General features: G+C 35.2%; 1 protein-coding gene across 3 annotated transcripts in view; it reads right to left on the bottom strand.

Annotated features, from left to right (window-relative positions):
* The window catches only part of LOC131044117 (uncharacterized), a 341446-nt gene that overhangs the window by 86667 nt on the left and 236218 nt on the right, over positions 1-18561 (bottom strand). For all 3 annotated transcript variants that reach the window (XM_057977369.2, XM_057977370.2, XM_057977371.2), the window contains exon 13: positions 5582-5673. In XM_057977369.2, the coding sequence (XP_057833352.2) occupies positions 5582-5673 (92 nt within the window). The remainder of the gene's footprint in view (positions 1-5581; positions 5674-18561) is intronic.

Raw genomic sequence — 18561 nt, forward strand, 5'->3', positions numbered from 1 at the left:
ATATATAAATTTAATATTTTTTAATAAATTTAAAAATAACTCACCATTTAATTTGTTAACATTTAATATTTGAAATATTTAATTTAATTTTTAAATTATTAATATAAAACTTAACAAATTCAAAAATTTAAATTAATTTTCTTTCCCTTGCCAAACTTCTTTCAAATTTTCTTGTTATCCAACACAAACATGAATTCGAACTTTATGACATAGGCTCTAGCTATAAAAGAAAACTATTCTCAATCTCCTTATATTTTATTGATTGACTATGTTGCTAGTTATCACTTAACCAATTAGAAAATGAAAAAAGAGATGGCTGAAAATATGTATGAAAAAAATATTAATTACAGTTTTAAATGCCTTTAAATTTTAAAACAATAAGATTTTGTTTCTTTTTTACATTTTTTATTTTTTTATTAAATCTGATTTTTTTTCCAATTTTTTCAAAAAATCTTATACTTTTGGTTTGCTGATTTTGTCCCTGAATTTTTTTTATTACTATGGTCTCAAGTGAAAGTGCTAAATAGCCATGTGCCCATAACTAAAACAAAAATGACTAGTACTTTCCTATGTTACCCCGAGTTTCCAGGATGGGGGAACGGAGGGACAAGGAAATGGGTTTCCGAGACGTGTTTTTTTCCCAAAATAGGGGACGGCTATATATATATATATATAATCTTCATAATCTTCTTTTTCCTTGCTCAAACCAAAATCAAAAAACCCTTTCGGCTTTCACACTTCACGTCTTCACCAATACTTTTCTTCCCTTGCTAAGCGCTATCATGAAAGCTCTTCCCATCTGCTAATATTTTTAATTTTTATTTCTTTCAAAAAATTGTGTAATGACTTTATCGATATCATATATGATATCAATATAATATCATATCGATATAATATATGATATTGATATAATATTATAACGATATCATAAATGATATATATTATATCAATATCGAAAATGAAAGTAAAAAAAATTAATCGCTCACAATCTACAAAGTTCCTTTATATTATTTAATGTTTATTACTTATTAAAAATTTAAAAAAAAATTTAATCGCTTTCTATCAGCGATTTTCATTAAAAAAATTTAATTGCTTTCCTTAATTTTTAATCACAGCGTCTGGAGAATGAAAAATAATTTTTAAAAAAAATAAATTGTTTTTTAATTGTGCCTACCGCTGGAAACGACCATCCGTCCTCGAGATCGTCAGGGGATGGTTGGGGCTTGGGCGTCCCCAGTTGTCTCGGGGACGGTCAATGGTCCTTGAAAAAAAGGTTGACCATTTCCGAGTTTTCGAGATGATTTCCGAAAATTTTCGAGGATCGAGGACGCCTTGGAAACATTTCTGACTGTCCCCCCTTCCCTGAAACCGTTTTCGTTTCCGGAATGTGTGCATTTAGGTCAGAAACGCGTTTCCGGGTAACACTGGTATTTTCTTTAGCTTGCTTGCATTGCATGGTGAAAATCCTATTAGTATGTGATGTTCAAGAACTGAATTTTTTTAAAGTTTCGCAAATATTAGCACAAAATACATAAGCCCTTTCACTTTCTGATCAGCCAAATCCCTATCATAATCAATTCCTTAGCACATTTGAACCCCTTTAATTGGGTTAGAATAACATTTATAAGGCTTGATTGCTAAGGCAGTTTCTAGATAAAAATTAAATTATAAGCTTTAAGGTAAGATATACATTGTTAAAACAATTAAATAAAATAATAAATAAATAAATAATTCAAAAAGAGTTAAATAATATAATAATAATTTAATTAATTTCTCATGTGCAAAAATTAAATAATATATTATTTAATTTAAAATTTTAATTATTAGATTTCATAAATTATTCAATCTTTTTCTTGTTCATTTGAGTTTACAAAATTAGTCAATTTTCATGATTCACTTAATTTTCATAATAAGAATTAATTTGGGAACTTGCATGAGAAGGCACAAGTTAGACTAACTTGAGCTTTTAATGTTAAACTGAAAATCTGCAAGAAATATTTTCGTCCTTAAAATATTTTTGATTTCTCTTAATAGTTGACTCGTTTGTCTCAATTTAATCCTAAAAATATGGTTCTGATGGGTCATACAAGAATATTATTTATTTTTAGGGATTGCTTTTACAATTAGATATTTCTGGTGATGTTATAAAAATACAGGAAGAAAAACTATAAATATAATAGTTTTGGTAAAGAGAAAACATAGGCAGGTACTATCAAGGTTGACGACCAAAGTTAAGGCAACGAGGTAAGGGCGAGGTACAATAGAGAAAGGAGTTGTATCTTGTGTTTTGAGGTATGTGGAATCTCTTCCTCTTATGATTGAAATTTGATAGGAAAAAATATCTCTCCTTCTTTGATTTTGAGTAACTCATGAATTCTGCAAGTTCCTAGTGAGCTTTTCATCTATGGCATAAAGTATCTTCCAATCCATCAGACCATTCCTTCCAAAATTTTATAATATAATGCCCAAAATATTGCAATTTTCACAATTTATGATGCACAGGCATTTCAACAAACAATTTGCAAGGAAGCTGATCTTGAAAGTATTTCAGCAATGTTTTAACACAAAAATACTTTGACAATTGTAAGATCAATGTAAGAAATCGAACCTGTTATTTAAAATATCATATATGTCAAGTAACATCAATACAAGAATGTCATTACAAATACTAGCTTATACAGTGACAACATATATAAGAATTTGATGAAGTTCTGATCCTAACCTTTTACTGTTGTTGGTCATGTTACAGAGAATCTAATATAAATATACGAATCTAGAAATGTTTCAAATAATGCCCAGGATGTTGTTGTGCATTTAACTTGTGCGGATTGATGATGTTACAATGAAGTGGCTATATGTTGGGCACTGAAAACCTCTGTTACAGGCGGCGACTCCACCGTTATGCCTACATCCTACTTCCAACTCGAAACTATCAACAATATGGTGATCTGATCTGAGAATCTTAAATTGTTGTTGTTATGGTTGTAGTTATGCATAGCGATAAGGATAATGCAAAAAACATCTATACTTATAAAGTCTAAGGCCTCATTTCCTTATGAAATTTTGCTGACTTAATCTAGCTCGTACCCCTCTTCTCTCCTCTATGTCACGTTTCCAGTAGTGATGGCAAAGGGATGTAGTGCACCCATGACATTCATCACCAAAAAATTTCATCAAAAACCATCACACAATCTGCAAAGGACTTCCATGTCACAACTAACACCTAAACACCTTCATTCTTTTACTTTTCAGATGTCACTGATGGTCAACACCCATATAAGAGGGGAATGTCACTAAAATTGTGGCCTGTTTTTACCAAAGAAGGGGCGACAAGTAAGCAAGGGTAACTCCATGAATTTCCTTTAGTGAATCCAATGACAATAGTGATCCAATCTTGAGCTTGACAACAGGTAATACTTCAGATTTGCTAAGACCTTCAATGCAACTCTTTCCAATTTATCATGCCCTCAAATACCATGGCAATCAACAATCTATATTTGAAATTCATAAACTTCAACTGTTAAAATTTATTATTTATCTGAAAATCCAAATAAATTTATAAACTGAAAACTCTGCAAAACTGAAAAGAAATGTATCGGTCCATCTCTGTCAGTTACTCCTTGAGCATTCAACACAGTAGCAACTTCTAGATGAAAATGTTCGATCGACTAGGTGCGTTTTTGTCCACAAAATTGATAATGACAAGTTTTTTTTGGTCCTCCAACTGTAAAATCTAGACTCTTTGAGAAGCCAGGGTTTGAAAAAGCTTTCACCATAAAATATTTTCACCAGAACGCTCTTTCTTTCCCCAAAACACCTTTTTATATTATTTCGCACACATTTAAATTTCCTGTTCAAAGTGACTTGATATTTTATCTTTCTATTTTTGGCACTGACTAGAGTCACTTATAACTTAAATATAATATAAGTCATTCGAAAATTAACTTTATTTTGACAACTATATTTAATTAAATAATTATTCTCGTATTTTTTACTTCCCAAATAGCCTACAGAAACCAAATAGGCTAAAGGGCTTCATTAACGCCTGGGCAGCCAAAGGGGATATTACAAAATACCACCAAGAACAAGATGAAAGAAAATGAGTTAAAATGCACATATTGATTCAAATCGGATCAAAGTTCTCATAATCGGCTTATCAACTAAATAACAACATCCAGAATGGTCAAATTGGCAATGTATACAACTTTAAAATACTTTCAAACATTCCTAACATGTTCATTCTCAGCAGGAATAAGGCATGCAAGTTTGAACAGGGTTCTACATAGGTTGTAGTAGGCTCTAGGGTGATTCAGACAAACTGGTCTCAAACAAAGTTGAAGTAGCTTTCCAATCTGAAAACAGTTTTGGCCAGTGGCACCTTCAGATGTCTTGGGGCGATTTCACCCAAATCATTCAGGAAATGAGGACTAACTGCTACAGTCTCTCTTCAAGTTCTTTTGCATTTTGGACCTCCCAGTTCATCCTTGTTTTCTTTTGCATCCATTGGATTCAGTACTTCTGTATGAGTGCTCATTAGATTTGGTCTTTGTGTGAAAATAAATTTCTGCAAAGATCACTTCACTAAATGGAAGCATTTACCTATTACCTTTTCAAAACAGAAGTTTTCATTTGCCCCTACCAACATCCAAAACACTAACAGATAAGAATAATTTGAACTGTCTGCAACCGATTGCCCACATCATGCAAAATCAAAATTCCTGTAATCCTATCAGGCTGCTAAATATCAAGAAACACTTAGAATATTCAACTTAAATAACACTTCTGCACAAAAAATTCCTTTTGATTACTGCCCTTTACTGGGAAGACCCTATCTTTTGAAGTAATTGGATTATTAGAGACTGAAGAAAATCTCTTTGGGAAACTACTCAGTTAGCTGTAATTACTTTTTTATGGAGTTCTAGGTGTAAGGCAACTTCCCAGGTCAGATCCTGTATCTAAAGAGATTGAAGGTTTCCAAACAAGAATCATCTTTGACAGTTGAGGGTAACTAGCATGGATCCATAAGGTTGTTGATTTTTTGCCAACTGAGACCTGGGCACAGGTGTTTTCTTTCATTGCTTTCAAAATGGATTGTACTTCTAATCCTGGTGTTCAACTTGTATAAATCTTCAAATTTTTCTCTGTAAAATATATGATGTGTTTTGTCCAAAATTAAAAATAAAAAATTTGAAAAATGAACAATCTTAGTTTCTTTGGCCTCAGCATTAAAATATATGTGCATTACCATTATTCTTGCAGTGACAATATAACTCTTATTCAAATATTCTTTGACTGCACTGCAAAAGTCCATTACTGAAAGGTCAAATAGAATTTACAACAGGTGCATTTATATGTGAACCAGATGCTTGTATAACACTTTCATAAGTTCAACACACATTTGCAGAATGAAGCACTCATTATGCAAACGCTCATCATATTGGCTGTGCAAGTTGGGGAGGCATAAAAAAGATGCATATGACAACCTATGGAACCTGTCTACAATGTTAAAGTATATAAAATTATGTGTGTTTATATCTTAACTTTGGGACAAACAAAGAAACAATCTACAATGGTAACTTACCACCCATTGTTAAGGTGAAAAGCCAACTGATACCAACAAGAAGGATTGAGGTTGACCGATTGTACACCACTGGATATAATTTCTGTTTGGGCCTGCTCATGCAGGACAACAGTCAACTTTCACAGTAAAAATTAAAATATTAATCTACAATATATAAGCATTAAACAATCCAAAATACTATGAAATGATTTCACCCACAAAATCAGAGTAAATGAGTTAATGAATTTTACACCTCATTAAGAAAAAAGGGGACTTCAACCTTCAAATCATAAATCTCATGTTCAAGTGTACATCTGCCCTGTAAGGACGTGCTGAACAAAGGAAAAGAATCTTATTTCAAGCTCAAGTGACAAATCCAGCACATAGGTGTGTACCTACTAACCAAGGGAACACCTTATTGAAGCATATTTTGTTTTCAGATTTATTTAAAAGAGGCTACAATGTTATGTGAGTGTATGGATCACAATTTCCCACTTGATAAATTGTTTTGATTAAGATAAACTTGGGAAAAGGGCTTGAATAAAGAAACGCACACACTTATACTGAGAGAAAGGAGCTGTGAATGAGTATAAATAATCTTCTGAATGAAATTATAATGAAATAATTGAAAGCATCCACATAAAATCGTGTCTCTTATTTGTGAGGATGCTTCCAATCATTTCATTATAGTTGCTAAACCATTAAAGAAGTGAAAAGTTGGTATTATACTGATTCACCCGCCTCCACCCTCCCCTTCTCTTAGCAAGTTTGCAAATGTCAGTATGTCAGCAACAAAAATCCTTGAACATTCCCTCGTTTATGTAAAACCACAATCTCTGAGTATGTTGTTTTTTAAGTGCAATTCATATTTCAAAATTTGTTAGTTGTTTTTTCTTGAAATCATTGTTGTCCTTTCCAATTTGTTTGACCAATAATAGAAAAAGTTCCTTAAGACATTTTTCATGGTGGGTGAAAAGAAGTTTTATTGAAGAAATTTCATTGAGGCATAAGGACAAGGCCTCAGCTACGTAAAAGAACTTCAAAAGAATCCAATGGATAGTTTAGTGCACTTGATAAGCACAAGTTCGAGATCAAAATTTCAAGCACAAGTGCACATATGGAGTGCAAGTGTACACCTCATTAAATAAAAAGGGGACTTCGACCTTCAAATAAAAAATCTCATGTTCAAGTGTGCATCTACCTTGTAAGGGTGTTCTTAACAAAATTGGTGACTCATAGACCATATTGGTGGCTCACACGGCATTGACAATATTTATTGATGTATTGTATCAACAATATTGTCATCCTCCATTTTGCAAGGCTCTCCTATCAAATATCTCCAATAAAATATTGGATCGTGTTAGAACATAATGTTATTGCTGTGATGTTTTCACACCTCACCCCATTGCAAATGGGGACCCTCGCTTTTTGCTTAGCTTAGGTGTCTTAGTTAGGTCATTTTGGATTGGCAATAGTCTCTGAGTTGTTAACCTATTCTTGTGAGAGGAGATAGGTTTTGTCTTGATAGGGTTGAGGGGGTATGTGATATCAATCATACAAATGTTGTCCATGATGCTAAACTTGCTAGGTCGCCAGTGTCGCCATGTGTGGTCAAAGGTTATCAAGTGACTAAGGTGCACAATGTAATTAGAGGTGAGTATTTGGTGAGTAGTGGCAAACATGCTTGTAGTTCCCTCAGGAACTGCAAGCATAGCACCAAGGGTCTTTAAACCTACACTATGTTGGACCTAGGAGGGAAAATCATGAAAATTTGAAATTTTACCCCTATTTGGCATGCATAAATTTATGCAAGTGAGGTCCTCAATCCCACCATGCATACAAGGGGTGCCTAATGTGCTCAAGGTCTTCTATGAAAACATCATTCTCATATGTGCTCACATCAAGCTTGTACAAGAATCAAAGCTAAATGCATGTAGCTTTGTCCAAGCCTACCCTTAGAATGTGTTTCATGTGTTTCTTGTATACTTCACTACCTCAAGTGCCCTCATAACCTTTTGTGCACCTTGACCCTTAAATCCCGCCCTTACATAGAATTGTGCATACACATCTCTCACATGAGCTCAAAGGTTAGTATGTGCAAGTCAATATTGCTAAGTGTCCTCCTAACTTGTGCATAGGGACATGCTAGCTGTACTCTACTTCTACATTGTGCATGTCAACCTTGAAACCCCACTCAAGAGAAGAGTATGAGGAAAATTGTCTAAGGCAAAATCAACCCCCCTCATATCGTGTATAAAATTGTTCAAGGGTGAGTTTTAAATGAGCCCAAGGCAACTTGAATGAGGGCAAGACTCCCTTTAAATGTGTGCAAATGGACCTTTAAAATGCACTCACTATCTTGTTATGCACATATACCCCTAAAATGCGCTCAAGAGAGGGTCAGCTTTAGGGGTTGTTCAAGTGTTTTGCTCTCTCAAGAGGTTCATTGTGCAATCAAGGGTCAAAATTCTGCCCAAGTGGGGGTAGTATGTCCTTAGAATGAACTTAAGTCTATGCACAATCACTTTTAAAAAACCGACCAGAATAAAGGACTATGCCCTAAGCCGACACCTATTTATGCAAGCTTTACAAGAAATGCACTCAAATTTGTACATATAAGGCCTTCGAGTGCGCTCCTGTTTTCATGCATTCACACCCCTTAAACCCGCTCTAGCTGGGTAAAGCCTTAAGTCGGCCCTTTTGGAGAAGTAAATATGAAATTTGAAGGCAAAATTCATGACTAGATAAGATCTAGCCAACTTAATGGATTTGAGGTGAGTTAAGGAGGTGGAAGCATATAAAAAGGAGTAAACCTTTTGTTTCAAAGTTTCAAACATCAATTATAAATTCATTCATAGCGATAAGGAGCAGACTTGCATATCAGATTAAGGAGCAGAGGAACACACTATCAAACTTAGGCAATTTTTGTATCAGAAATTCAGATTAGTTCTGATTTTACTAGGAGATTGTTTCAGAATTGAGAATTCGAATTGGAGAGGGTTTTGAGCAGTACTGTGTGAGGTATTGGTGTTATTCTTGTTTATTCCTTAATATTTTTTGATCCAAGGATTCCTTTGTTTTTCAGGTCAAGAGCCAGCGGTAGGATGTATGGAGTAAGGAGGTAAATTCATCAATATGAAGGGCAAAGTCTACAAACTCAAGGTGCAAGTGCAAGGGGTTTGAGGCAACATTACTCTACATCAAGGTCATCACAACCTCAGTTGCATGGAGTAGGCAAGCAGCAGTATCAAGGAGTCAACACCAAGATGAAGACTCAAGAATCATAACTTTAGGACATCAATCAAACTCATGAAGGAGCTAGCACATTCATGCTAGAGGCAACATCATGTCTAACAAGGTGTTCAAGGGAAAATCACATGAAGACGAGCTCAAGTGTCAAGGATTCAAAGCCATAATCTTGGAGAATGCCTTAAAAGGTCTAAATATTCAAGACATGATGATGGAATGACGAAACTTTGCAACAATCTTGAATTTCCTTTGGAAATCCAAGACTAAGTGCCAATACAATGAGAATGAGAAACGTTGCAATGTGGAGGTACCCTACATCATGATGAAGGCATTCAAGCCTAAGTATCACAAAGTCAAGACAAGCATCATCAAGCATTTGCTATAACTAGCGGAGTTCACATTTCAAGATCAAGGATTACCAAGACATAGGATGTTCAAGGTGCCATACTACAAAAGCACGAGGTTCCTAAGTAAAATGATAGACTGGCACATGATAATCAAGCATAGGAAAAAAGAGAATCAAAGTCAAGTGCACCATGAACAAAGGGTTTTACATCAAGAAAAGGTATCACAAAGTCTACATTAAAACATCATCAAGATGGAGATACAACACAAGGAAGTGGATCGAGCGACCTTAAGGTATTCAAGAATAATACGCCTTGAAGATATTCCTACAACAAGTAAAGGCATTCAGGTCAAAGACAAAGAGACCAAGGTTAAGCATCAACATCATAAGGTCAAACTTCTCAAGTTAGAGGATTGAAGTGAAAATATGTTAGACAGTTTCAAAAGAGTTAAGTAAAGTTAGAAAGACTGATCACAAATATTATACAATTTGGGAATATGCCCCATCATCCTCATCACATTGAGCAACTAGATAACATTGAGTATCAAGAGATATTGCTCAATCATAAACAATTTATGATGATCTACAAGGTAAGCTGAGGTGGCATCCTATTCATCCATAGTTACAAGCCTCAGACTCACCTCGGACTCAGCAAGCTGATTTTTGACTCGGACTCGACCTCAGTGCCCAAACTCGGTCAAAACTCGGCAAATTGAAAAAACCCAAGAAATTCAAAGATTTTTAAAAATTTAAAACTTCTTTCATGCATTTTTCAATAAATAAACATTAAAGATAATAATCTCATCAAATAGAAGCACATACACAAGTTTACATTGATATCATAAGTATAAATGCAAATTTACGCTTGCGCTGAAGGAAATAAGCTAAACTAAATAACACAATAGAAATATAGATAGTGTTAAATGTCTACAAAATTCATGGAATATGAAATACATGTCATCAAAAGTTCAAAACATATATCAAGTTCAACATAAAAGCTAGAGCCTAGAAGTCTAAGGCCCAAAGGAGCCAATATCAGTCGGCCCTACAACTATTCGACACACACGCCTAAGATAGGTCCTAGAACGCTCTGTAGCCATGATCTATGCCTGTGTCTGAGGCTCAAGCTCAGTGACATCCGTATCCTCATCCTTATCATCCTCGAGGTCCACCAATGGGTCTCCTCGTGCTCTAGCCTCCTCCTCTGCCATCACCACTGCCTTTGCCTCTCAATCCACCTAATCAACCCACTCTAAGTCTTCGTAACTAAAGACAGGATCATCAAGCTCAATGTTCAACTCTCCCTATCGATCAACGTCCACTAAAGTGATAGGATATGTGTGAGTGCCCAAGATTTGTCTGTGATGGAGGCGAAGGTTGTAATGAACAAACACAAGATCATTCAACCTTTGCACCGCCAACCTATTGCACGTTTTGAAGTGAATATGCTTGAACATGCTCCAATTGCACTCACATCTTGAAGCACTACATGGCTAGCTCAAGATACGAACTGCAATCTTTTGTAGATTTGGCACCTTATTACCAAACATCTCTCGTCATGCATCTGAAACAAAAAAGAATAAAACTCATTTCTATTCTATAACTTTGAGTTTATGATAATGGTAATAGAGTTATAGATAGAAAAGTTTAGGATTTAAATTTTAAACTATGCCTTGATCAGATTTTTACGTGGCACCATTTGTGTCCGGTTTTGCTTGCATATGTCTTGTGAGAAGAAGTCTCCTTGTGCATTCCTAAACATCTCTACCTCACGGACTATGTGTGCTCCAACTGATGAATCAAGTGACATTCGCTCTACAACTTCGTAGAGCCCATTCAACACCTTGTCATCGACCTTCAAATCTGGTCGAAACTGGAATGTCGGATTAAGGTAGTAGGCAACTGCATGTATAGTCCTGTGAAGCAGATTGTGCCATCGTCGATCAATGACTTCCCATATGGGACCATACTTAGCCTGATTCCCTGAATAAATGGCTCTAATGGCCTCCTTCACCCTATCCATGCCCTCATAAATGTAGCCCATTGCGGCCTTCTCTCCATCAACAACTCGTAGGAGAACAACAAGAGGCTCTATGAACTGTGATCACAAGTTAAAAGTTGCATCATTAAGCTTTAAGTTTTAAGTTTTACATAAACAAGTGTCATTAAAAATAAGTTAATGAGAAGGAAATGAGAACAAAACTGAAAAATATAATAGATAATTACCTGCACAATCTCCTTGGCCGGTTGCCACAAGCTATGCTCTTCAAAAACCCAATCAGTCGTATCAATCCCTGCAGTGGTCTTTGCATATGATGATATCGTCCACTCCTCACTTACAAACATGCGTTTCAATCGGGCCTTGAATTGAAGCAAGGATTGCAACGTGATAAAATTTGTTGCAAATTGGGTAATTCTTGAAGGAGACAACTCTTTCTTATTTGTGAAATTTCTCATAAGGTTGAGGACCCAAGCATGATTATATATGTATTTACGAATATTCCTTCCAGCCTCTACACATGTTTTAATCCATGGAATTTTACGAAGATCCTCCAATATGAGGTCAATGCAATGAGCAACACAAGGGGTCCAAAACAAGGTGGGGAGCCTCTCCATAAGAAGTTTACCTACAGCAACATAATTTGTTGCATTATCAATCACTATTTGCACCACATTCTCCCCACCCACATCCTCCAACACTTCCTCCAACAACCCACAAAGATACTCAGCACTTTTTACACTGTGCTACCTAAGAAGAAAAAAAAAGAGATTTAGTAAAATAAAAATTAAAAAACTTAATCACTAAACCAATGATAAATATACTTTACAAAATACAAACTACAAACTCCAAAGTACAATTACCTAAAGAGGAGACAAAAAAATTCAATAGTGTTCTACTTCTTTGTCGGTCCAACTATCAGTCATGATGGTGCAACCCTTCTTCCTCCATATCTCATGCTGCTCGGCAATTTTGGCTTTAACATCAGCCATATTTTGATTCAAGATAGGGCCTTTTATCTCTTCATCATTAGGGGCTTTGAACCCTTGGCCACAACCAGTAATGGCGTCTAACATAATTTGTCAATATGGAGACCTAAAACAAATTAAATACACGAAATAAGTATTAACTAATGACTATTAAGTTTTACTTGTAACTTTAAAAATTAAAATAACGAATGTGGCATACTCTTAAATTCTCAATTTCTTAAAAGCAAAAAAATTAAGACAGAGAAATCAAAATACTAATAAATACCTCGCTGCATGAAATGGAACGTTGTTGTAGAACCAAAAGTCTCCAGTTGCCATTTTTGTAGCATCATGCTTCTCCTTATTCCAACCCATGCTCTCAAGAGATGGTTGGGCACCCGGAGTTGTGCGTGGAACAATAAGTGAGTCTAACGTGGACTTAGTTTTACGAATGCAAGGCCCAATGCTCACACTCGCGCTACCACTACTTCTAGATCCAAGGAATGGAGGTCGAGGATTTGAAAAAGCCTCTCCACCAATGGCTGCCATTTCTTCCATTTGCTTCCTTTTCAATTCTTTTCTCTCTTCAAATTCCTCTAATTGAGCTTGCACTTCACGAATACCCTCAGGGGGTGCTCTTTTGCATGGTTTTGCATCATGGCATTCTATTTGTGCAATGTGATATTTCAGCCGGTTAATACCTTCCCCCTTATAGTTTGTTTGCAATGAATACATGTTACTTCTCCTTTTTTTGAACCGGGGATGCCATGTTTTCAAGCCTTATCCTTTCTAACTGAAGCTGCCTTTGAGGCACCACTTCCATTAGGCTGTTACATTATGCTGCAATATATTCTAAATGGAAAAAATCAGCATAACGTCTCTTATTCTAAATAAATTAAAACCTAAAAAACATAGAAAGAAAAAACAAAATTAGGGTTTCAACTTTCATATTTTTCCATCAATATAAAATAAACCAAAAACAAAACAAATGTACAAAAAAATGGAAATATGAAAGAAAATAAAAAAAATAACAAAACAATGGTACTTACCTCTATAAATTTGCTTGGAAACCTCTTCCAAATCCTTCTTTAACACCTTCAAATGCTTGAATGGAAGCTACAAACTTGCACAAACAATCAACAATCCTTATCTCCTCTTCAATCTATCTATTGGTCTGCTCTTCAATGCCTCTATTTTTTTCTCAAACCTCTCTTTTTCTCTCCTTGTGCTTGCAAAAAACAAAAATGACTTTTTAGGGCATGGAAGAAAACATATTACCCTTTTATTTCATTTAAAACTATGGCATTTTTTTTTTGACTGGGCGGCAGAGGCCGACGCACTGGACTCGGCGAGTCTGCCAAAACTCGGCCAGACTCGGCCGAGGCTGAGCCCAGAGGACGTGGGCCTTGGCGAGGGCGACCCGCCTCTGGACTCTACGAGTCTTGCCTAGACTCACAGAGTCTTGTAGCTCTATATTCATCATTCAACCATTGAAATTGTGACAAGTCAACATGTGCAAGTTCATTGAACCTGACTCATCCAAAGGTGGAGCAAGTGACACATGGCGATTGATCATATATTGTTTAGCATACCTGACCTATTTTCTCATTGGTTAAAATTCAAAGAAGGACATGTATCCTATGCATTGTAATTTTATCATTGGTCGAAGAAGTTAGTTGTAACTACCCCTACTTAGGGATTTATTGTTAAACCTCATCCGTTGATCTTGAGTCAATCTGAGCCATTCGTTGTAAAGAGACCTCTACATAAGGCTCAAACCTCTCATTTGCAAAGTTTAATAGTGAATAAATATTTAGTAGCAAATGCAATTAGTAGCTAGAGTAGAGTAGGAGGAAAGGAGATTCTTGCCAAGGCTTGTTGCAATAAACATACTATTTTCACTGAAGAGATGGTGGATTTTGTGTGCTATTTCAACTTGTAGCATGGTCTCTACTTCTCATAGTGTAAATGTTAATTAGTTGAATGGAAGACATTATTGTTGATGAATGGTGAAGCCTAATGTTCATACCATTTGGAGTTTGTTGATTGCAAATTGTTGTGCATGGTTAGACTGAACTTGATTAAATTCTGAACTTCGATTAATTAATGCTCATTGTTCATAACGTTGGTGTGCATAAGGTAATATGAAAATCATTCACTCATCCCTAGGAGATTGCACCATCTTTGTGTAGTTGTTCCCACATGGCAAAGCAAAACTTGGTTTGGTTGCACAAGGTTGACAATCATTTCTTGCGTTCTTAGGATTAGCATAAACTTTCTAAACCCTCTCGTTTTGTCTTTATTTTCTAAGTGAGATAGTATAGATTCCATGTTCCAACAATGTTCAAAATGTAAGTCCCCTTGTGATTCCAGCAAATCACATCATAAACGTTGAGTCTATCCCAAGCATAAAGTTGATTGTTCGGGATGTAAACCTTGGAGTTGTCTCACTTGATCATATTATTTAGCACGTGAGGTTTCTTTGTTCAAGAGAGGAAAGAATACTTAGTATTTTATTCTATGTTCGAGGTGTCCTAAAAACATACATCAACAGTTATTAGGGGTCACATCTTTATAAAACTTATATGTAATGTTCTAATATAAGGTTATATGTTGTATAAGCATATCCCATTTGAAATAATTATAATCTAATAACTATTAGATTATTAATTATTTGTGAATGGGAGTTATTGAAAAAATGTGACTATTGAAGTCACCCTTCCTCCTATATTTAAAAAGGTTCTCTCTCATTTAAGAGGTGTGTGAATTTGGAGCTTTATGGTGAGTTGTATTGTAATGTCCCCACTTGAGATTTTCCTACTGTAATAGAGAATTTACCCAAACTGAAGACATTTCATTATGATATTTAATTTAAAATTTTAAGAATAGTTCAAAAGATAGGACTTATCTTGCTATCTCAAATATGGAAAATTGATGAATATGCAAAGAAGATCTTTATTGTTTGCCTGAATTCACTTGATGTAAAGCTCTGTCTGTAATACTTGCAATGTACTTGATGTTATTCTTGTCGTGTCTAATCTTGGCCCTTAAATGTAGACAATAATGATTCCAGATATTGCTTAGAATGATGTGATGGTCTGTTGTTCCTTATATGTCCTTATGAATCTGCAGAGGTATATAATTATATCACTTGCAGTGATATGTTGTTGTCTCTGACGTGAACGTATATGCTTGCAACAATGATTATTATGATACAATAAAGATGGGGCCATCTCAGATATAATTTCAATTTGTGAATGCTCCCGATTATGGACCTACGGCCTAGCTCAATATGAGCTCTTCTAAACTGGAATGAGAACGTAAGATAAAAATACCCTCCGAGATCCCTGTTATTTTCCAGCTTGGCCCTATCCATGGCCTCATACACATATCCCATGGGGGTTTTTTTCCCATCCACCAGTCTCAAGACTTTTACTAAAGGCTCTGAAAATTCTACAATCTGTTCAATTGATTCCCAAAATGTGGTAGAATACATATACTCTACCACTACTATGCCATTTGCTTGAGTTGTGAAGCCAGACTCCATCCACTCAGTTGAAACAAACATTCGCCTCAAATTACCTTTTTGTTCACATAATGTTTGTAATGCAAGGAAATATGTTGCAAATCTTGTCACCCTTGGTCGAACTAGCTCCTTGCCTCCTGTGAAAGAGCAAATTATAGCCAAAACCCTCGTGTGATTATAAGCAAATTTGGTAACCTTGTGAGCCTTCTGAAATGCCACCTTAACCCATTCAATTTTTCCAATGTACTCTAGGGTTAGATCAAGGCAATGTGTTGCACATGGTGTAAAAAACATGGAAGGGTATTTATCTATCAGAAGTTTCCCTGCAGCAACACAAGCAGCAACATTGTCTATGATAAATTGAACCATATTTTGTGGCCCTACATCCATAACTATGTCATACATCTCAAACAGTGCATTTGTGGATTTCATCATATTACATGCATCCACAGATTTCAGAAAAACGGTGTCAATCTCACAAGAGACAAGGAAGTTAATGAGAGTTCGGTTCCTTCTATTTGTCCAACCATCTGACATGATACTGCAACCAGTTCTAGCCCACTATAACCAATGTTCTTTAACAACATCTTGAACATCCTCTACTGCATCTTTCAACATACCAACCCTCAATGACTCATAAGATGGGGCTTGAAACCCAGGTCCTACAGCTACAATAGGATCTACCATGGGTTGCCATAATGGATTTCTAGAAGCATGGAATGTCGTGTGAGAGGAGTACCAAAAATTACCAACTGCCTTCTTTGCTTGTTCAGTGACAGTTTTCCTCCATCTTGTACTCTCCAAAGTGGTTTGTGATCCTGTTGTAGTATGAGGTTGGAAGAAAGTATTAATGTTTCCTCCACCTGTGTTTGGTCCACGTGCTATAGAATTAGGTGTTGACCCACATTCCCTAAAACTCTCATCCTCGCCATCCTCCTTACCCAAATGGTTTGTCCTGAGGATCTGCAGAATTAGAACCTAGCTCAACCTCAATTCTTGCCTTTTTGGCCTTACTCTCAACAATCTCGTCAAGAGATTGCTTTGCCTGATACAAGACATCTGCAGGGCATGCTTTGCACTTGACCTTCGTGCTACCGGGAACTGTTGTGCATTGTGTCCACGCAAAGTCTTTTTGACGTGGCAGTATGATCAAGAATCAGTTCTGCAAAAACATTTTAGTTCAGTCTTTCACCATTTAAATGTTACAGTTGTATGTTCATAAGGGTGTTAATGATGATAGCTTCGGTCAGATAAATATAATCATGGATGATAATTACATCAATATAATGATTTATGATTTTGTTATATATGTATACCAATGTATATAATAATAATAATAATAATTGAGTTTATTATTATTATTACATATATTAATATAAATACATACATAATTATAAATAGATATTAAATTATAAATCATTATTTTGATTTATTCTGTGGAATCAATAATCATGTTCTGAATAAGAATCGATTCGATTGAATGATCAAATGGCTGATCATACATCGATCATCATTACTATTGTTCTTCCAGGTATAAATCTGTGTTTATCGATCTGCATTGAATATCATGCATGATCTAAACCCAGTCGATATTGTGTATCGACTACTTTCATTGATCCTTACTATAATCGATAATGTGTATTGATTTACCACATGACTTTTATTATAATCGATAATGCGTATCGATTTAATGATGCTCGTGTTAACATTCTAACAAACCGATTAGGAATCGGTTTTGTTAATGGTTTTGTTAATGGATTATAAACTACCGATTATAAATCAGTATGATGTTTGCATTGTTTAATGAATGGACATAACAGTGGAGAGACATGTCTCCACACGTGTGGAGACATGTCTATCCATCAATATGTCTCCTCACCTATATATATATAATCCACGATAGATCAGTGAAAGGCGGTACAGCAATCCATTAGTGCACGCCTTTGAAGATCGATCCCATTCTCAACACTCAGCAACATTATCAATACTTGACGAATCAACATACTGTGTGGACATACTATCTTCTCTTTATACTAGCAGCAACCTGCAAGATTCATAGGTTAGTGAGAGCATCATTTGTGAGACAATAAAATTAAAAGATACCTCTATTTCTATCTACTAAGAAATCTAATCTACATTAACAAAGGGATGCTAACCATTTCAATAGATATGCTTGAGGAATATAGATTTACCATTTCATAAGGGATACTAGCCATTTAAATAGATATGCCCTCTTGATGTTTCACTAATTCATTGATTTAATTAGGTTTTCTAAACATAGTAAGTTTTCGTCCATCTAAAGAAGCTACCAAATCTATATTTCACATGTGAGGTTCTCTAAATCAGCATTATGTCAGATGTGAGATGTTCTAATCAGAAATTATTTTCTAATTGAGATTAAGTGTTTTTCACATGTTGGGTTCTCTAAATCAGAAACTATGTTCTAATCAGCATTATGTTAGATGTGAGATGTTTTGATCAGAAATTATGTTTAATCAGAAATCTGTGTTAGGTGATACATTACCTACATTACCTGTTATTGTATTGTTTTTTAAAATCTGAAAATTACTTCAGCCTATGGTAGGATTTTGTACATCTTGTTATAATGTGTAATGCAAACACAATTGTTGTTACACATCTCTGTTATATTTTTCCACCTCCCTACAAGCATCATCAATATTAACTAACGCTGTAACATTAAATTTATCTCAACTACACTTCCAAAAGTCTGTGTCAACATCATCTATGCTCACATAATCCGTGTTGACACTATCACAACATTACCCGTTTAACCTGCTAAGGGTTGTCGCAAGTTCTTTGGTTTTTTGTAATCTGCTATAAATAACTATTCTTATCTATAGTAACATAGTAACCTGTATTACTGCTATCATTTATAGTAAACTGTATATAGCA

This window comes from Cryptomeria japonica, chromosome 4 (genome assembly GCF_030272615.1).
Source record: "Cryptomeria japonica chromosome 4, Sugi_1.0, whole genome shotgun sequence".
NCBI lineage: Eukaryota > Viridiplantae > Streptophyta > Pinopsida > Cupressales > Cupressaceae > Cryptomeria > Cryptomeria japonica.